We start from the raw sequence: 19176 nt of genomic DNA on the forward strand, positions 1-19176 counted from the left end.
TTGGGCATTCCATGGAGGCGGAAGACCTGATCCAAGTAAACTTTGGCGACATCCATAGCAGTGTATGGGTGTGATAGAGCCATAAAGTGGGCGTTTTTACTTAGCCTATCAATGACCACGAGGATGCAATGTTTGCCGGCAGATGGGGGCAGACCTTCTATGAAGTCGAGACTTATTGACTCCCAAAATCCTGCAGGGACCGGAAGTGGTTGCAGCAGACCTGGCTTTGCTGCCAAATCGTATTTGTTCTTCTGACAGGTTGGGCAATTTCGAACATAGTTTTGAGTTTCTAAGCTCATCTTCGGCCAAAAGAACAGAGTTTTGATGCGCTGCAGTGTCGAATCACGACCCGAGTGTCCTCCAATAGCTGAATCGTGTAGCCATTTATATATGTGAAGCTTGACTGTTGGATCATCACCTACTATGAGTTTCCCTCGACGGCGTAGTTCTCCATTCACGAACGTGTATGACGGGTGAAGGGATTTGTTGTCCTGCAGCTCGGAGATGATCTTTTTAAGAGACGGATCAGTGTCCCACAAAGCTTTCAGTTCCTCATAAAACCCATGATGGGCTTGAGATAGCGTGATCTGAAGCAATTGGGAGCCAGAAACGCGAGATAACGCGTCTGCTGCGACGTTCTCCTTGCCTTGTTTGTATTGAATTTCAAACGTGTATCCCATTAATTTGGACAGCCACATGTGTTGAAAAGGAGTTGTGATCTTCTGTTCCAGGAGAAATTTGAGGCTCCTCTGATCAGTTCGAATTATAAACTTGTTATGAGCCAAGTAAGCATTCCAAGTTTGGACCACGTGAACCACTGCAAGAAGTTCCTTTTCGTAGACTGAAAGGTTTTGGTGTCGTGGTCCCAATGCTCTACTAATGTAGCAGATAGGATGGTTATCTTGCATGAGCACGGCGCCTATACCCGTCTTGGATGCGTCCGTTTCTACTATGAATGGCTTAGAGAAATCAGGTAAGGCGACGACAGGTGCCGTTATTAAGGCTGTTTTTAAATCTTGAAACGCTGAGTTTGCTTCTGTACACCACGAGAATCCATCTTTCCGGAGTAGTAAGGTGAGTGGTGGTGCGATTATACTGTAACCTTGTATAAAACGTCTGTAGTAGTTAGCAAGACCTAAGAAGCTCCTGATCTGCTTTTGGTTACTAGGAATGGGCCAATTTTCGACTGCTTTTATCTTAACTGGATCGGTGCTGACGCCGGCAGAAGATATAAAGTGGCCAAGGTATTCAATCCTTGTTGCTCCGAAGGTGCACTTGGATTGCTTGAGGTAGAGCTGGTGGTGTCGAAGTATTTCGAAAACCATGTCGATATGAATGAGGTGATCTTCCCAGGTGTTGCTGTATATCAGGATATATTCGAAGAAAACTAGCAGACACTTACGAAGAATCGGTTCAAACACATGATTCATCAGGCCCTAGAAGGTACACGGGGCGTTAGTAAGTCCGAAAGGCATGACGAGGTATTCGTAGTGGCCCGCGTGGGTTTTGAATGCTGTTTTGTACACGTCTTCAGGAGACATGCGTAGCTGATGGAAACCGGCGCGTAAGTCCAGCTTGGAGAAAAATTTGGCACCTCCCAGTTCGTCTAATAGATCTTCTAGTAGGGGAATAGGGTATTTATCTTTGATCGTCTGTTTGTTTAAGCCTCTATAATCCACACATAAACGCCATGAACCGTCTTTCTTTTTCACAAGGACTACTGGGGAAGCGTATGGACTGGAGCTGTATTGAATGATTCCTTGAGTTAGCATCTCACGAATCATCTTATCGATCGAGTCTTTCTGCATCGACGAGTATCGGTATGGCCGTAGGTTGACAGGGTTAGTTCCTGCTTCGAGTGGGATTTTATGATTGAAAACCGTCTCGGAATGGAGGAAGAGACGAAGGCTCATCAAAGATATCAGAGTAAGAGTCAAGGATTCGTTGGAGTGATCCGTTTTCGTCGAGCTGTGGGTTGCTTGCTTCTATGTGGTAGAAGATAGTCTCGGGGTTAAGTGGTTGCTGCGGTGAAGTAGTGTCGTTGATCTCGCGTAAGTGGAGGAGGGCGAGCTGAGGTTGTTGTAGTAATAACTTGTTTAAGCTGTTTCCTGTGACGACTTTGGGGTTGTTTGGTGTTGCTCCTCGGAAAACATGTTTTAGACCTTTGAAGTTGAATTCCATTCGTAGATTCAGAAAATCCCAAAGGATAGGGCCCAAGTTTGATAGCCATTGAACTCCTAGTACCAAATTACTGCATCCCAGCGCCAAAGTTCTTGTTTCAGTTGTAAAGTCGTAGCCCTGCATCTTCCACGTGAACGGGCTGCATTTGTATTTGGTTATCAAGTCACCGCTGGCTGCAACCACTGCCATTGGTTTGATTGGTGTTAAAGAACAGCCCAAGCTCTTGGCAATTTGTAGGTCGAGGAAGTTATGTGTGCTGCCGGGATCGATCAGAATATGCAGTTTTCTTTTTCCGTATTGACCCATTAGGCGCATACAGTTGAACGTCGGACAACCGTTTAATGCGTGTACCGAGATCGTAGGGACCTTATCATCATCTGCAATTGTTGTTTCGCGTATCTGTTCGTCGAAAGCGATTTCTTCGTCGAATTCTGTTTGGTCGGCTTCAAGAAGTAAAAGCTCTGAACGTCGATGTTTCAGTTGATGGCCAGGTGTGAAAGGTTCCTCGCAATACATACACAAACCTTTACGTTTTCGTTCCTGCATCTCGTCGAAAGAAAACCGTTTCTGAGGTGCATTAGGTATTAACGGTTTGTTGTTTTGATTGTCGCTGGTGTTGGACGATGTTGGTGTTGTTGTGCTGTATTGATTCTTGTTTTGTTGAAAGTTTGATCTCTGAGACGTGTTGAAGGTTGGCCGTGATGTCTTTGTCGGAGCATGGAGTAGGGATAGCTCGTGGAGTTTCGCGATTCGTGCTGCCTCTGGTACTGTGGAAGCTTTGAACTGGCGGACATGAAAGGCTAGATGCTGATTCATGTTTGTGAGGAAGATACTTAAGGCGTGAGCAGGAGCCAAAGTAATCCTTGTCATAGCACAATCAAACTTTTCCAGATAGATGTCGATGGAGTCGTTTGCTTGTTTTAGACTGACTAATTCAGAGAGAGGATCATCGAAAAGTTCGCTGAAGCGTTCCGATACAGCAGAGACATAGTCGGGCCATAGTGGAAATATGTTGTAGCGGTTGGCTATGTAGGCGTGATGCCATTGAAGAGCCTTGCCGGTCATATGAAGGGAGGCGAGACGAACCTTCAATTCTGGTGGAGTACTATCGATCGAAAAGAATTGTTCGCAACGGTAAATCCATTCACGAAGTGCTGTTCCATCAAACATCGGGAACCCTATTTTTGTTAACCGTGACGAGAGTGTATTGGGGAGCTGTGGAGTAGCGTTTTGGTCGGAGTTCATTGGTGTTGTTTTTGCTGTACTCTGTTCTCCTGTGAAGCGATCTGGTGGGTCTGGTTTCTGGGATTTGTCAGCAGCTGTGAGGCCGGAACTTCCCTCTTGTTGTGTTGACTGCGAATTGCTATTAAGGAATTTTTCCATCATAGCTTTAAGCTCGGCGATTTCTCCTCCAAGATCCTTGCGTATTTCCTCTGATTGTTGAGTTTGTGATAAACGCAAGTCGTCAAGGTTTTTGTTCATCTCGGCCAGCGCGGTGGTTTGCCTTGTGTCCATAGTTTGGTCCTAAGGTATTGAAATGCTCTGATACCACTGAGACGGGAACCGTAACGGATAATTCCCGAACTAGAAACCCTTCTTGAGGATTCGAAGAATGGGGATACACAAGCGTAGAAGAAGATCGTTAAGGTAGAGAGATCTTCTTAGATGAATGTGTTCGTAAGCGTAGCTTTGTAAGAGCTTTGCAAGATAACTTGAGAGATAAGGAAGTTAGGGAAAAATAGTTTATTGATTGTGTTCTCTTAGCTATCGTAAGAGTTACATATATAGTAAAACCAAAATATAGATAAGGCTAGAACTAATCCTTATCCTAATAGAAATCATAAATAAGAACTTGATAATGATAAAACATAACGATAAAGCCGTTAAAACCGTTAGTGACGTGTCCTGTCACATGTAATGATCATTACCGGTGCTGTGCACGTGGATCGTGTAACTGCTCATTTCCCCTACCTACGGTCTGAGGGATACACCCCTCTTCTGGCATATCCGGGCAATTCTAAAGAGCTTACTTCTAGAAAGAACTTTTCCTGGGAGACCTTATTGAAAGGTGTTTGTCCTCTCTCTGTCTCTCTCTCTCTCTTGAAGAGAAGCTGTTGTTCTGAACTAGTTTTTTTTTGTTCTACCCAAACGTTTAGAGGAGATGGGCCCCTCTGATATAGATGAATCTTTTCAGAGTTTGTTTTCTTGCAAACTATGCTCAGCTGATGGCGAAGTCTTTGAAGATTTCAACACGCATCTCAAGAGTAGAGATCATTTAGAGCGTGTAAGCCATATCACCCTTGCCTCCTTGTATCAATTACATGAGCACAAGATTCTCTTTCTCTCACTTCCTAGTTATGTTTTTCTTTCTAATTTGAACCCCAAGTTACCTTTTTTTTTTCTGTCAAGCAGGAGTTGTGCAAGCAGAGGAGACCTCCACTCAAGAGGAAGATGGAGAAGCCAGATTTCAATGTTTCTGAATACAATAACTGTTGGGGTCAAAATCGGTCACGACGGAATCAATGTTTAAAAGTACCCAGAAAATATTTACCGCAGTAAAAACAAAAAAAGAAGTCAAGAAAAAAATGGGTAAAAACACTTCTAGGAAAAGTAATTTTCGTAAAGAAACTCTTGCGGAAATATTTTCACATCGAGCCACCAAACACCAATTGTCCGAGAACATCGGACAAACCGATCAACGTTGCGACCAGTCCACACGGATCAGGTCGCAACGTTGCGACCGGTCCACGCACAGACCAGGTCACGAGTGTTGGGGCCAAAAACGGACACGACGAAGTTAACATCCAAATATTCGTAAAAATCAGCATGAACGTTTTCACGAAAAATATTCATCCTAAAGATTTCTTTTACGAAGAATATTGCGGTGAAATATTGCATTAATCTTGGTTCATTCATCGAAACTAAACACTCGCAGCCCACGATCACGTTCATGGAACATCAGAAAAGGATTCAAACAAGGTCGCCACGTAGCAATCGACCCGCGCACGAGTCGGTCGCTACGTAGCGACCGACCGGAACTACGTAGCGACCGACCAAGACGTCCGGTCGGTCGCTACGTAACGACCGACCCATGCACGAGTCGGTCGCTACGTAGCGACCGATCTGTAACGAGTCGGTCTCTACGTAGCGACCGACCAAGCCTCTTGGTCTGTCGCTACGTAGTGACCGATCCGCAATGAGTCGGTCGCTAGCGACCGATCCGCAATGAGTCGGTCGCTACGTAGCGACCGACCGAGCCTCTCGATCGGTCGATACGTAGCGAACGATCTGTAACAAGTCGGTTGCTACGTAGCGACCGACCAAGCCATTCGTTCGGTCGCTACGTAGCGACCGATCCATCGCGGACCCAGTCGCTACGTAGCGACCGAACTGTTTCGGGCATCGATCAACGGGTACGACCCAAAACTTTGCATTCTCGTCAATTCCTCAATGCAAGTTCCCGAGTACCGCAGCCATATCATTTCTCACTCCCATCGATTGGAGTTATGACTTAAACTTTACGATAAAAATCGTGGAAAGTTTATTTTTATCGATAAAGATCGTAATAAACGTTTCGAGTTGAAAGACGGCCCAAACAGGTCTAAAACACGATTAGAAACCCACTTACGATTTTTTAAGGAAAAGCCCATAGATACTATGGCGGTTTATACTTTGTCCGCAAGAAAGGATACATGTCAAATTTCCGCAGATAAATGTTAAGTTTCCGCGGATAATCATGAAGATCGAGAAAAATAGAATATCTCCATTTTCGAGTTATGACGGCGTAAGGGCAGGAAGGGAAAAGCTCAAACCGACATTGGAGGGAGTATATAAGGAGTCCTAGGCGAGAGACACGAGAAAAAACTACTTAAGAGCAAACTTAGCACTTAGAGCAATAAGGCAACTTTCCGTTTTTGTTATTTCGAGCTGCGACTCAACTAGGTTCTGCAGTCTTAGGTTATTAGAACTAGGGAACTTGCCGACAGCTCTTGTAGCCAAGGCTCCTACCTTGCTGTAAATGCTCATACGCAAATTCGGAATAAGATTTATTTTGCTCTCTTTACGATTTCTTATTTCTTTTCGTCTTTACTTTCGTGTTCTGACCGCTTGGCGTGTGGTTTAGCAGATATCCGGGACCTTTGGGAAATAAGGGTTTTCCTAACTTTCTTTATTTAAAAGGAAATCAACAGTGCGAATTTCGGTTCCCACAATAACGAACGATCAAAGGCAAATTTTAAAACCTCGACCGAGGAAACTCTTCAAAGAGTTTTCAGCCTTCAATTTCTTCTTCTTATATATATATATCGAAATCATGATTTTGATTGATTTTCTGCTTTGGTTGATGCTAATAGAGGTGTGAATTTGGGGAAAGAGGCACCGTCGGCACAGAAGAGAGAAAAGCGTCTAGAGGACTACATTGTTGTGGTGTGTTTTGTTTCTTCAAGGCAAACTAATGCTATTTATGCTTGCTTATAGTCTCCTTTATAATTTTTAAGTTCACTAATAAATTAGGTCATGCACATTTTTCCGAAACCGAAGAACCAAACCGAACCGAAAAAGAAATTTGGTTCGCAATTCAGCTTTAGTTCCTGTACCAGTTATTCAAACGAATCATATATCTTTAGAACCAAAGAACCAAACTGGAACTGAATCAAGAACCGAATCGGTACCCAAATTTGTATAATATAGTTTATATAATTATATATATAACTATATTTAGTTTTGTAATAATCAAATAATTTTAAATAATATTTATAAACCGAAATATCCAAAAATGCCTAATTACCAGAATACTCTTTATCAAAAATATTTAAATTTATCAGAATAATTCAAATTTGTATCCCTAAACCTTAAAAGTCTGATATTTGATATGAAAACCCCGAATTTCTAACATTTTAATTCAAACTAACAAAAAATCAGAACGGAACCAGAACCGAATGAGATCTGAAATTATCTCGGATATTACTTGGTTCCTAACTTTGTTACTAGAACCAAACAGAGAACCGAAAAAAACTAAAATAGAATCGAACCAAAATTTTTAAATACTCGAATGAATCCTAAACTTCTAAAACCGAAGAACCGGAGCCGAATTGCCCATGGCTAAGAGAAATCATTTCTTGCGAGATATGAAATGATGGAAATACCATCGTCGTTCGTAATTGAATAAGTAAGCGTGTATTCGTCTTGGCCAGGCTTGTAGAACACTTTTATGATACTTGTACATGCATCTAAGACGAGCAAGGAGCCCATCATATGTGTAGTTTCTTTTTTAGATAATTTAAATCAGAACTAATTCATAATTTATCGCTCTTAATATCTACGAATGAATTTATAATTTCTGATTTTCGTAGTTTTTTATTTGACCCTTCTAGCTGACACTGAAAGAAAATTAAAAATTCTTTAAAAAATTTCAACATGGTAATGATATTTCTCATGGTCCAGGTCTTCATTTGCCATACTCTTTACAGAGCTTATCTGTTGGGAATTATGATCGAGTTCACGTCAAGGAATTTGTCAGAGATTTTCTGTGGTTCAGCTTCCATTGGAAATTCCCTATCTCTTTGTAGCGGGTCTTTGAACGTATCCATGTATCCAACATTCTTTGAAACGTATCCATGTATCCAGGGGCGGATCTACTTAAGGTAAGTATGGAGCAGTTGCCTTCCATGAAATTTAAAACTTTCCTTTAAATGATGAGTATATATTTTAGTTGCCCCCATTGAAAAAATAATTTCTGCCCCGTAACAAAATCTGTTCTCAATGCTCAGTTCAAAATCTCCATTATTTCCATCTTTTACGAGGCCATTTATGATATTTCTATTAGAATTATTATGTTTCCATATTTGATTTACGAACATTAAACCATTGTTTCCGTTTTATTTAATAAATAAAATCAATTTGTGTTTGTTTGTTTTTTTTTGTTTTTTGAACTTAAGAAAATCAACTTGTTGCTTAAAAATAAGTAGTTTTATAACATCAAATAAATATCTATTTATTTAATAAGTTATAATAATCAGTTTTCTTTACTTTATCATAATATATGCAATGACAATAAAAATATTATTTTCATTTTAGTTTTTCATATATAAGTATTAGTCCATGATTGAGAAATAAAACACTATTTAGGAAAAAAATTATATGATCTGAATATATATACTTGTATTTTTCATATCATGAAAAACGTGACTTTTTATATTTATAATTTCTGATATTTTTTATTTTGTAATTCAATTATATAAGAACAGTTTTAGTTTTCTATACAATGGATCTTGTATAATACACTTATAAGTTGATAGAAAATATATTTATTAAATATTTAATACAAATTTTGTTAATGATTATTAAATGTTTGTCCCCCGTAAACTTTTCGGCTAGATCCGCCACTGCATGTATCCAACATAATACTATCCAAACGTTAACATTCCCAAATCTTTTGAAAGCTTCAAGTAATTGAAGAGGAATCCCAAAAATAAAATTCGATAAACACGCTTCTTTTAAATCAAAGCCAAAATCACATTCATTTTCATCCATAATATTTCTTTTTTTTTCTTTCTTTTTAATTTTTATATACTAATAATAATCCAATTCATTTTCATCCATGATCTTTCTATTCTTTTTTTTCTTTTTAATTTTTATAATAATAATACTATTCATCAATAAGTAACTTACAATAATCGTATGTATTAGTTTTAGTAGTTTTAACATACAAAAAACACTTCTAGTCACATATTTTCACTTTTTGCCGTATTTTAATCCTTTGCTTAACGTAGTTATATGCATTGTAAAGTCAGGGAGTTTTTTTTTCCTTCAAAACAATAACTAAACTAAGAGGTTGTATCTACAGGCTCGGAAGACCAAATCAGAGGTTATAAATCGACATAAAATATAGCTGAAAGAGGAATTTTCACACCGCGTACAAGATTGTCCGCCATTATATTTTGTGTCATTGTAATATGTCCGAACGTGAAAGTAGAGAATACATTTTTATTGCATCGTAATTCTTCCATATGCGTAGTATAGCCATTATTCAGGTGTAGACACCATCTTCACCAACTCAAAACAGTGTGGGAAAAACTATTAGAGAAATAGAGGGTCATCATACACTGTCTAGCCCAAATCAAATTAAACTTCACGCTCGGCATATAAATGTGACATACTTATGCTGAGATTCATCGCTCTCATCATTTTGTCATCAGAGCCAATGGTTCTACAGAACCTGACCTGTCTTGTAATAGAGTTTCTTTTCGTTGCCTTTTAATAAATCTAATAAAATTAGAAAGTCATTTTGGTTATGATCGATTTGTCATCTAGGCCCGCCTAAACCGTTTTTAGAACCCTGGTGATGCCGATTGAGAGGAGACTATCACATCCAGTTTAACAGAACAGTAAATCAAGCAAGCTCACTTGGCGTTCTTAATTAGTTATTGAAATTCGAAACCATAAATCTCAAACATTTCTTTGCTAGTACAACTTTCAAATGAAGAAACATTTTTATTTGTAAACATAACATAATAGTAAGCATTCATTATATAGAATGCGCCTTAATCAAGTAGCAGGCGACGCAATGACATAAAGAGGGTTCATGCGGCGAATCACAGCACCGATTGATTCAGGAACATCGGTCTTGGTCTGATCTTCTGTAGATTTCCAATCAAATCCAAGCATTAAGTTAGCCAAAGCTACCTCATTCAACACCACAGCAAATGATGTTCCGGGGCACATCCTTCTACCTGCTCCAAATGGAATCAGCTCAAAATCCTGACCTCGGAAATCAGCAGATGAGTTTAAATGCCTCTCCGGTTTGAACTCATCCGCATCTGGTCCCCACGTCGCAACCTCTCTCCCGACCGCAAAAAGATTTATCATAACCTGCGTACCGGCGGGTATGTGGTGACCTCTTAAGTTGACATCTTCTGTTGATATGTGAGGTACCATCAATGGAACTGGAGGATGTAGCCTAAGTGTCTCTTTGATCACAGCCCTTAAGTAGTCCATGTCTTGAATGTCGTCTTCTGATACACTTGATTTTCCCTTACAAACGGTACGGACTTCTTCTTGAAGTCTTTTCAGACACTTTGGGTGATTTAGAAGCTCTTGCATTTCCCATTCCAAAAGTGTGGAGGAAGTGTCTGTACCACCCACAAAAGCATCCTGAAAAGTGAAAACCAAAACAAGAAATGTGAAAGTCGGCTAGAAAATTGGTTTTTATACCAAATAATTATTGGATCTGAATTCGATTTTTTTTCTTTTTTTTGTTCTCCATTACCAAGATGATAGCCTTAATGCTCATCCGGCTGACCTCAAACCCCACACTCTTGTCTCTCTGAACGCCAAGTAATACATCCGCAAAATCAGCTTTATCACCGGCTCCATCTTCATGATCCTGAACAATTTTCTCCAAGAGCGTATCAAAATCGTTTGCCGTCTTTTCCAGTTTGCGCTCCAAACCGCAAATCCAATCAATCCACGCAAGTGACGGTACATAACTCCCGAAAGTAAACGTACCCAATTGCCTCATAAGCCTGTCTATCAACTCTTTGAAATCTGTTCCAGCACCATATTTTTGTCCCAAAGCAACTCTACATATAACATCGTTTGTTAAAGTAGTAGTGATCTTGCTTATATTCATCGGTGAAGAACTCTGTTTCCGGACCGTTTCCATCATCAGACTGATCTCTTCTTGTCTCACTTCTCGAAATGTCCGTACCATTTTGTTGCTGAGGAGATGGATGACACTCACACTCTTCATTTGTCTCCAATATTCTCCATATGGGGCTGAGGCCATATTACTGCTCCCATAAAGAAGCTTGTCGTAGATTTTGGAATGTGGACGACTCGCAAAGACCCGGTCATGCGTCTTCAAAACGTCTCTAGCAGCATCAGCGGAAGAGGCTACAAGAACAGGGACAGTGCCAAAGTGAAGTAGCATGAGGTCTCCGTAACGTTGGCTGAGGGAGAGTAGTGATCGGTGAGGATGATTGCCGAGCTGATGCATGTTTCCGATCAACGGAAGTCTCGGTGGTGATGGGAAGGTGTTACTTTTCTTCCATGTAGTCTGTTTTATGAAGACGAGAATGGTAATGAAAAATATCAAGCACAAGAGAAATATCATGATCATATTTTGTAAATTTGGATTCTTCAAATGTTTCTCGTGATCTTTGTGTTCTTCTTGTGGACTGAATATATAAGCCAAGTTTCTATACGTTACGTTACTACTGTCCACTCAAAAAAAAAATTTTCTCTTTTTGCTTCAGTTAGAAATACATTTGACTCAATATAAATCTTTCAAAAATCCATCTATAAAAGCTAAGGGAATCTCTCAATATAGTATGACACCCAACAATTAGATTGACACGATTACATTTTGCTATGTAAATATAAAATGAAGAAAAATGTGTTTGACCAAACAGAAGAAAAAAATGATATGTTACTCTATAATATTCCAAATACCTTATTGCAATATTTTTATAGTAATCAAAAGGTCAGAAGGTCAGCATAAAATATTTACTTACTATTAGATATATACATTATTTGCAAATAATGAAAATATATATAAAAAATATTTGACAATTCAGAAAAAAGATTCCACTTTTCTAATGTTTTAATTACCTTATTTCTTAGATTTTTAAAAGTCAAAGAGTCCACAAAACTATATATCTCCTAATATTACATTCTTTATTTGTATATTGAATTTTTTACTTTCTGAGACACTTTATCACTGTGGAAGTACATCCCAACACATTTTCAACATGTGACAACCTTTTAAGATAGTGAATGTCATATATGCCCTCTTCCAATAAAAAACCCAGAAACCAAACCAATCCATCAAACCGGTCAAATACTTTTTCGATTTTACTTTTTGAACCAAACTCATTTTGAATCTGTTTCCCAACCCTAATTTTTCATTAAAAATAGCAGCTTCTTTCTAAACAACATTTGCGGCGATTCTCAAAATCCCTAGATCTCTCTCACTAATTCTCAAAATCCTAGATCCTCTCTCACTATTCGTTCTTCACACTTTCCTCCTTTCGATTTTGCCTCTGTAACACACCTCCATTCTCAGCCCTCTGAATCACATCGTCGCTGTCATACCCTAATCTAGCATAAAAGAACAAAAGACCCATTTTTTTCCTCTTCTAGCCTACCCCTCAAACAGCGATGTCAAAGAACCCTAGATTTTCTGAAATAGTCCAATCTTCTAAATCCTTCGAATATCTGAAGCACAAACTTCATCTTTCTCCATAAATAAACCGATTTTCTCATTTCGTCTAATTCCCAAATTTTAATCCCACTCCGGTTTGCTTCGATTTCAAGACATGCGAGGTTAGTTTCTTCACAACCCATACATATTCTGATTATGGGTTTTAATTGGTTTATCCAAGTTTAGATTCTATAAGATTCGTCTTGGTTTTGTTTGTTTCTTAGTGTCGTTGTGGATTTCAAAACTTCAATTTTAGTTTTGATGGGTAAAGTGTGGACTCGGGAGGGGTGGACGGGTGGTGTGTGGATGGGCGGTGCGTGGATACTAGAGCGTGGATGGGTTGTGTGTGGACGGTTGATAAGGGGACGGGTGTTGTTTGTGGACGGTTAATAAAGGGACGGGTGATGTGTATGGACGAGGCTGTTGTGGTATTGGTCCGTGTGGATGCAATCTCCAGGGTCTAGGGGGTGGTTTCTGATGATGTCTTGCTTGGTGAAGTGGGTGCAAGTGAGCCGTCCAAAATTAGTAACATTGCAGTTGCTGTTGGAGTAATGGGAGCTATCTCATGGTTCCAATATAGGCTTCTCTTATCTATAAATCTGCATACGAAGACCTCTTTTGTTATCCTCCATGTAACGTATTTTTGTTCCCCTTTTCCAGTTTTAGAGTATGAATTATCATTTTGTAGTTGTATATCAACATAACCCAAACATCACTTCAATCTATTATGCAACTTGTGTTGTCCTTTATTGAATTCTCTATAATATGGATATAGCTATGACCACATCCACATTTCTCATGCCATCCACAAGTTCCATTCCAAACTACAGTCTTCTCCAAATTGGCAGCTTCTATCAATAAACTTAACACATTAATGCATCCTAGGAAACGAGGACCAAACCAAACCGGTTTCCCATATTGGAACATCAAACCAGCGAAACTCTCAACAGGGATATTGTTGTCCGACCACATAGAAAACGACAAAAAAATGTCTCAAATGTTGAATGTGTCTCTGAGTGTAAGACAAACTCAGAATGTGGTCCATGATGTAAACAACTCTTGTATATTTCACTAAAAACAAAAATAAATTAAGAATACGGAAGGAAGTTTTGTTTCTCTTGTTGTTGATGGCAGGGCCGGTGGTAAGAGTAGGGGTGGATACCGAGAGCTTGGTATTTTATGTGTAATTAATATTCAGTTTAGCAAAAATTTGGATTTGTACTTGATTTATCCAAAATGAGTATTTGTTAATTCAAGTATTTTCCAAAGAATGAGTTACTTGTAAGTTATTTGACATCTCTTATATATTAATAAGGAGAATTACAAAATTCGTTTGTACCCACATGTCATCACTATGATCATTCTGAGAATCTTTAGAAAAATTAGTTGGTTCAAGGAAACATATATTATACTTTTTATTAAACTAAATATAAAATTTATAGTAGTGTACACAAAAATATTTTCCTTTCTTTCCTTAAATAAAAGCTACAGAATTACCTAATATGATTAACATATATATGACAATTAATGATTTTGAATAATAAAGATTTGATAATAATTTGTGTATCCTTCACTATTTTTGTTTAATTTTATATTTTTAAAAGAAACTAAACAATCACATTAACCATATAATAAAAAAATTTATATTTTTTCATATATGTTATAATTTGAATTTTTTAAAACGAATATAAAATATTAATATTGTTAAAAGTCTCACATTAATTTTTTTTTCTTATGAATGGTTTAATTTTTTGTTATAACAAGATACAAATGATCATAAAATCTTATGAATAAGAAGTTTCATTTAATAGATATTCAGATTAAATATATATATATATATATATATATAAACACAGAAATATGTTAATTTTTTTGGTAAAACAAATATACAAATGTTAGTAAAATTGTATGAGTAGGAAGCTTCAATTAATAAATATCCATATTAAAATATACTATATATCTATTTCAATATCATTTCAATTTAATTATATAACATATAAAATAAATAAAATGTTTATTTATTTATTTACCAATAAAAGTTATTATAAATAAACAAGAAGAATTATTTTGATTTATGTGATTATTTCAATTTAATTATATAACAACACTTCACGGTCTGATATTCAAGTTGAGAACAATGAATCCTTGAAAAGTTAAACAGAGTACAGAACAAATAGCGCGTACAAAGCAAATAACGAGCATTCATGTCGAGCAATACTTAAGAGTAGATGTTGCTCAAAGAAAATATACCAATACAAAACTAAAATATATCAATGAATATAATGTAATGTATAATTATTTTCTTAAAATAAAAACTTCCAGTGTATTAAGTTTTGGCTTGTTGGATGTAAACCATGGTCCGCCATAGTTGAAAATTTGAAAAACACTTTTACCAAAAAAAAAAACTTGAATAACACTAGGTTTTCAAGTTGGCCGTGAGCTTCAAAAATTTTGAGATTCCTTTTAACATTGCTGGACCCACTAAGTTTTTAATTTGTTTCAATTGGATGATTTGCAAGGTGGGTTGAGTTTGTTGGGAAAATGGCTTATTTCTCGATAAATTATTTTTTGTTATAAATCCATGATATGGATATGTGGATTGCCATTAACCATCAGGGAGGTTTACATCCGACCAGACTATCCGGTCCGTCTACACCCGTCTCCGGTTCGTCTCATCCGTCCAAGACTAGTCAAGATGAAGACTCATTCAACCGGAGCATTTATGAGCTTTGACCAAGTCTAGATATTTGTGGTCAATATGTAATAAATGTGTAGATACTCTCCTTTATTGTAAACCCTTGGAACCTCCACTATATATTGATAGTGAGAGCTAATGAGAAAGACACAACTTTCAAAGCAACACTTCTCTCATATTTCTAACACGTTATCAGCACGATTGTGCTCTCCACCTGAGAAATCTCTCACAGCCGGCGATCCTCTTTCCGGCCAGCTCCTCCGGTGCTCAGCCTTTGCTCCACCGGCGCTCAGCCTTCTCTCCACCAGGCCACCTCTCTCTCTCCGCCGGAAAACTCCTCTCTCTCTCAAATTCCGGCCAACTCTCTCTCTCTCTCTCACGGTGGTCCTCTCAGATTCTTGTGGTGAAAAAGGTAAACAAATCAAAACCTTGAAATCTATAGAACACCATTATGTCTGAAACAATTCTAGGATCTATATGAATCCATAACTTATAAACAATCTATGGATTTAAAATATTGATCTTGTTTCTATGATCCATATGATCCATATGGAACTTGATTCTAAAAGTATCTTGAATCCATAAAACTTAAAATTCTCTAAAGGTTCTATGTTTCTCTAAAAACTTATAAACTTATCAAAATACCTAAAGATCTACATGAATCTTGTTTATAAAAACTTATGAATCATAAAATTATTAGAGAAAGCTTAAACTTTTTGATTCAATCCTTTTGTTTGGCCATTTTACCAGATGTGATAAACATAAGTGTATAATCTGGCCAAAACAAAATTCCATCAATCCCTTGCTGTGCCATTTTCGGCCAGATCTCCTAAAATCAGTCAACCCATCAATAAAATCGAAATTAAAATCATTCATTGCATATCCTTGACTATTAATATTTATTTTGTAACTATCAAAGTTTTAAAAACCTTTTATGATTTTTATAAATGCATAATCGATTTTATAAATGCATGTTTGAATTTATTAAGTGCATATCTTTGACTGAAAATTATTTCTAAAGTTTTATAAGCCATAGTCTTGATATGTCATAAGGTAGAATAAAATCTGGTTGAAATCATTTGAAATCATTTGATCATATTGTTAATTAAACCAACCATGAACAGATTTTATATCATACTGAATTTTGATCACATAGTTTGCTAGTTAAAATAAAACTTGATCTAGTTTCATCCTTGAACCTGATTCTATGATTAAATTATGAACTGATCATTTGTATACCTGATAGTATCATTTAGTAAATCATTAGATCGAACTTGAATCAGCCATGAACTGACCTTTGCATGCATCCAACTATCATATTGTTAAAACTGAACATAGGTATCACATAATTGAAACCAAACATACATGTTCGCATAGCTTTAGCAATGATGATACTAGTGCGTCTGAAGTGGTTCATGTTGTTTGCATCTAAAATGATTCACACTGTTTGCATATAGTTAGACAAAATCGGTTTCTATTTAAAATCTAGTACATTTTCTTTATTCGAAATTATAAACCAAGTTATAACCGATTTTGAAAATCTACTTTGGTTTACAAATATCTTGAACATTATAAAAGTTATTTGTCTTGTCCATGATGCATTTTAATCCATCCGTATTGATTGACAAAATTTTATCTTAATGCATATAAAATATTTTCTGAAAATAAAATGCATAATAAACCATCATTATTATAAATCATCAAACTCCTTGGCATATAAATTCAAATCCTGAATTATATTATGAATCCTTACTCCTTTATGGATATTTGATTCAGATGTCGAAAATCAACAACCTTGAATATGCTTCCCTCAATCTCTCCGGAGATAATTACCTCCAATGGGAGCTTGATACCAAAATCCTCTTAAGGTCCAGAAACCTTGGTGATACTATCACTGAAGGCACTGAGCCATCAGACAAGGATAATTACAAGGCACTTGTTGTCATTCGCCATCACCTTGCTGAAGGTCTCAAGGACCAGTATCTCACAATTGAGAATCCTCTGGAACTTTGGACAGAGTTGAAAACCAGATTTAATCATCAGAAAACTGTGATATTGCCAAAAGCCCTTTATGATTGGAGAAACCTGAGAATCCAAGACTATAAGTCTGTGGAAGAGTATAACTCGGCTTTGTTCAAAATAGTCTCAAAGTTGAAACTTTGTGGTGAGACTATTACTGATGCTGATATGTTGGAGAAAACATTCTCCACATTCCACACCAGCAATGTTGTGCTTCAGCAACAGTACCGAGAGAAGGGTTTCTCCACTTATGCTGCCTTAATCTCTTGTTTGTTGCTAGCTGAGCAAAACAATGAGTTGCTCATGATGAACAGTGAGCTAAGGCCTCCTGGTGCTAAAGCATTGCCTGAGGCACATGCGGCCGTAGAGCCAAAAGATGAGACTCCAAGAGAGTCATATTGTGGTCGCATGAGAGGCCGTGGTAGATGGCAAGGTCGTAACCGTGGGTTTCAACCACGTGGCCGTGGATTTCAACCACGAGACCATCTTGGTCGCAGCCGAGGCCGAGGCTATAGCCGAGGTCATCAAGCTAACCGTGGGTATAAGTCCGACTTCAAAACCCATGGCTCGAGCTCGACCAAATCTGCTTGCTATCGTTGTGGGATGACCAATCATTGGGCTAATAAATGCAAAACTCCCCAACACCTTGTTAAGCTCTACCAGGAGAGCATAAAGGGCAAGAACTCTGAGACAAATTTGGTCCATTATGATAATGAGAATGATCTGGACCATGAGGATGATCAAGCCCATGGCAGAGATGGTCATGAGGATTTTGAGACTTCAGACCTCCTTACAAGTGGCTGAATATGAAGATTTCGATATCATATTGCTTTTGTCTTTGCATTTTGAATTCTTGATTTGGCTTTATGTTCTATGACTTTGGCAATTCTATTTATGAAATAAAGTTTTTCTTACTTTATATATATGCCTTATACAAAGTCGAAATTATTAAGAACATAAAACAAAGCCATTAAAACATACTTTAAACCTTATGTAATATCTAAGGTGTTGACTCTTGTCTATTTTTCAGAAATGAAAGAAGACAAGAACCAGCTAGTAGTGGATAGTGGATCAAGTCACACTATATTAAAAGACAAAAGATATTTTGTTAACCTCATTTTAAAGAGTGCCAATATCAATACTATAGCAGGCACGGCCAGCCTTATTGAAGGCCATGGCCCGGCCCACTTAGTGATGCCTAAAGGCACGCATTTAGAAATTTCTAATGCATTATATTCTCCAAAATCAAAGAGAAATCTGTTAAGTTTCAAAGACATTCGCATGAATGATCTACATGTTGAAACTAGGGGCGAGGGAAAGAAAGAATTCCTCTTGATTTATGAAAATGCCCAAGGCCATAAGAAAGTCCTAGAGACTATCCCTGCTATATCAATAGGCCTCTATTGTGCCAATATAAAATCGAGTGAGGCTAACACTTCAATTCCTAATGAGTTCAGAGAAGCCTTTAAACAATGGCATGAAAGGCTTGGCCATCCTGGCAGATCCATGATGCGCAAAATAATCTCGAGCTCAACTGGCCATTCCTTGAAAGATAGGATAACTATCCCTATGAGCATTACATGTATTCCATGCTCACAAGGAAAATTAATAATAAGGCCATCACCTGGAAAGGTGAGTAAGGAAACATTAAATTTTCTGGAAAGAATACATGGTGACATATGTGGACCAATACACCCACCTTGTGGGACATTTCGATATTTTATGGTCCTCATTGACGCATCGACCAGATGGTCGCATGTTTGTCTATTATCATCTAGAAACTTAGCATTGGCAAGACTATTGGCACAGATCATAAGACTGCGAGCCCATTTTCCAGATTTTCCACTAAAGACTATACGTCTTGACAATGCAAGTGAATTCAGTTCTCAAGCTTTTAATGATTACTGTATGTCCATGGGGGTAAGTGTGGAACACTCCGTGGCACATGTACATACACAGAATGGATTGGCCGAATCCTTCATTAAAAGAATCCAGTTGATTGCTCGACCATTACTCATGAGGTCGAAGCTACCAGTATCAGCTTGGGGACATGCGGTATTACATGCTGCTGAATTAATAC

At 37.7% G+C, this 19176-nt stretch overlaps 2 protein-coding genes across 2 annotated transcripts; both read right to left on the minus strand.

Annotated features, from left to right (window-relative positions):
- Positions 1-1866: 1866 nt before the first annotated feature.
- LOC125579896 lies at positions 1867-3696 on the minus strand. The gene has a single exon (XM_048743798.1). It carries the CDS (start codon positions 3694-3696, stop codon positions 1867-1869), a length of 1830 nt encoding a protein of 609 aa, XP_048599755.1.
- A 5873-nt stretch (positions 3697-9569) lies between these two features.
- On the minus strand, positions 9570-11344 carry LOC106376561 (cytochrome P450 71A23). Its single transcript, XM_013816658.3, has 2 exons — positions 10448-11344; positions 9570-10332 (listed from the first exon to the last, which is right to left on the minus strand). Exons 1-2 carry the CDS (start codon positions 11297-11299, stop codon positions 9727-9729), a joined length of 1458 nt encoding a protein of 485 aa, XP_013672112.1. The 5' UTR covers positions 11300-11344; the 3' UTR covers positions 9570-9726.
- Between the last annotated feature and the right edge of the window lie 7832 nt (positions 11345-19176).

This window comes from Brassica napus, chromosome C1 (genome assembly GCF_020379485.1).
Source record: "Brassica napus cultivar Da-Ae chromosome C1, Da-Ae, whole genome shotgun sequence".
Classification (NCBI taxonomy): domain Eukaryota; kingdom Viridiplantae; phylum Streptophyta; class Magnoliopsida; order Brassicales; family Brassicaceae; genus Brassica; species Brassica napus.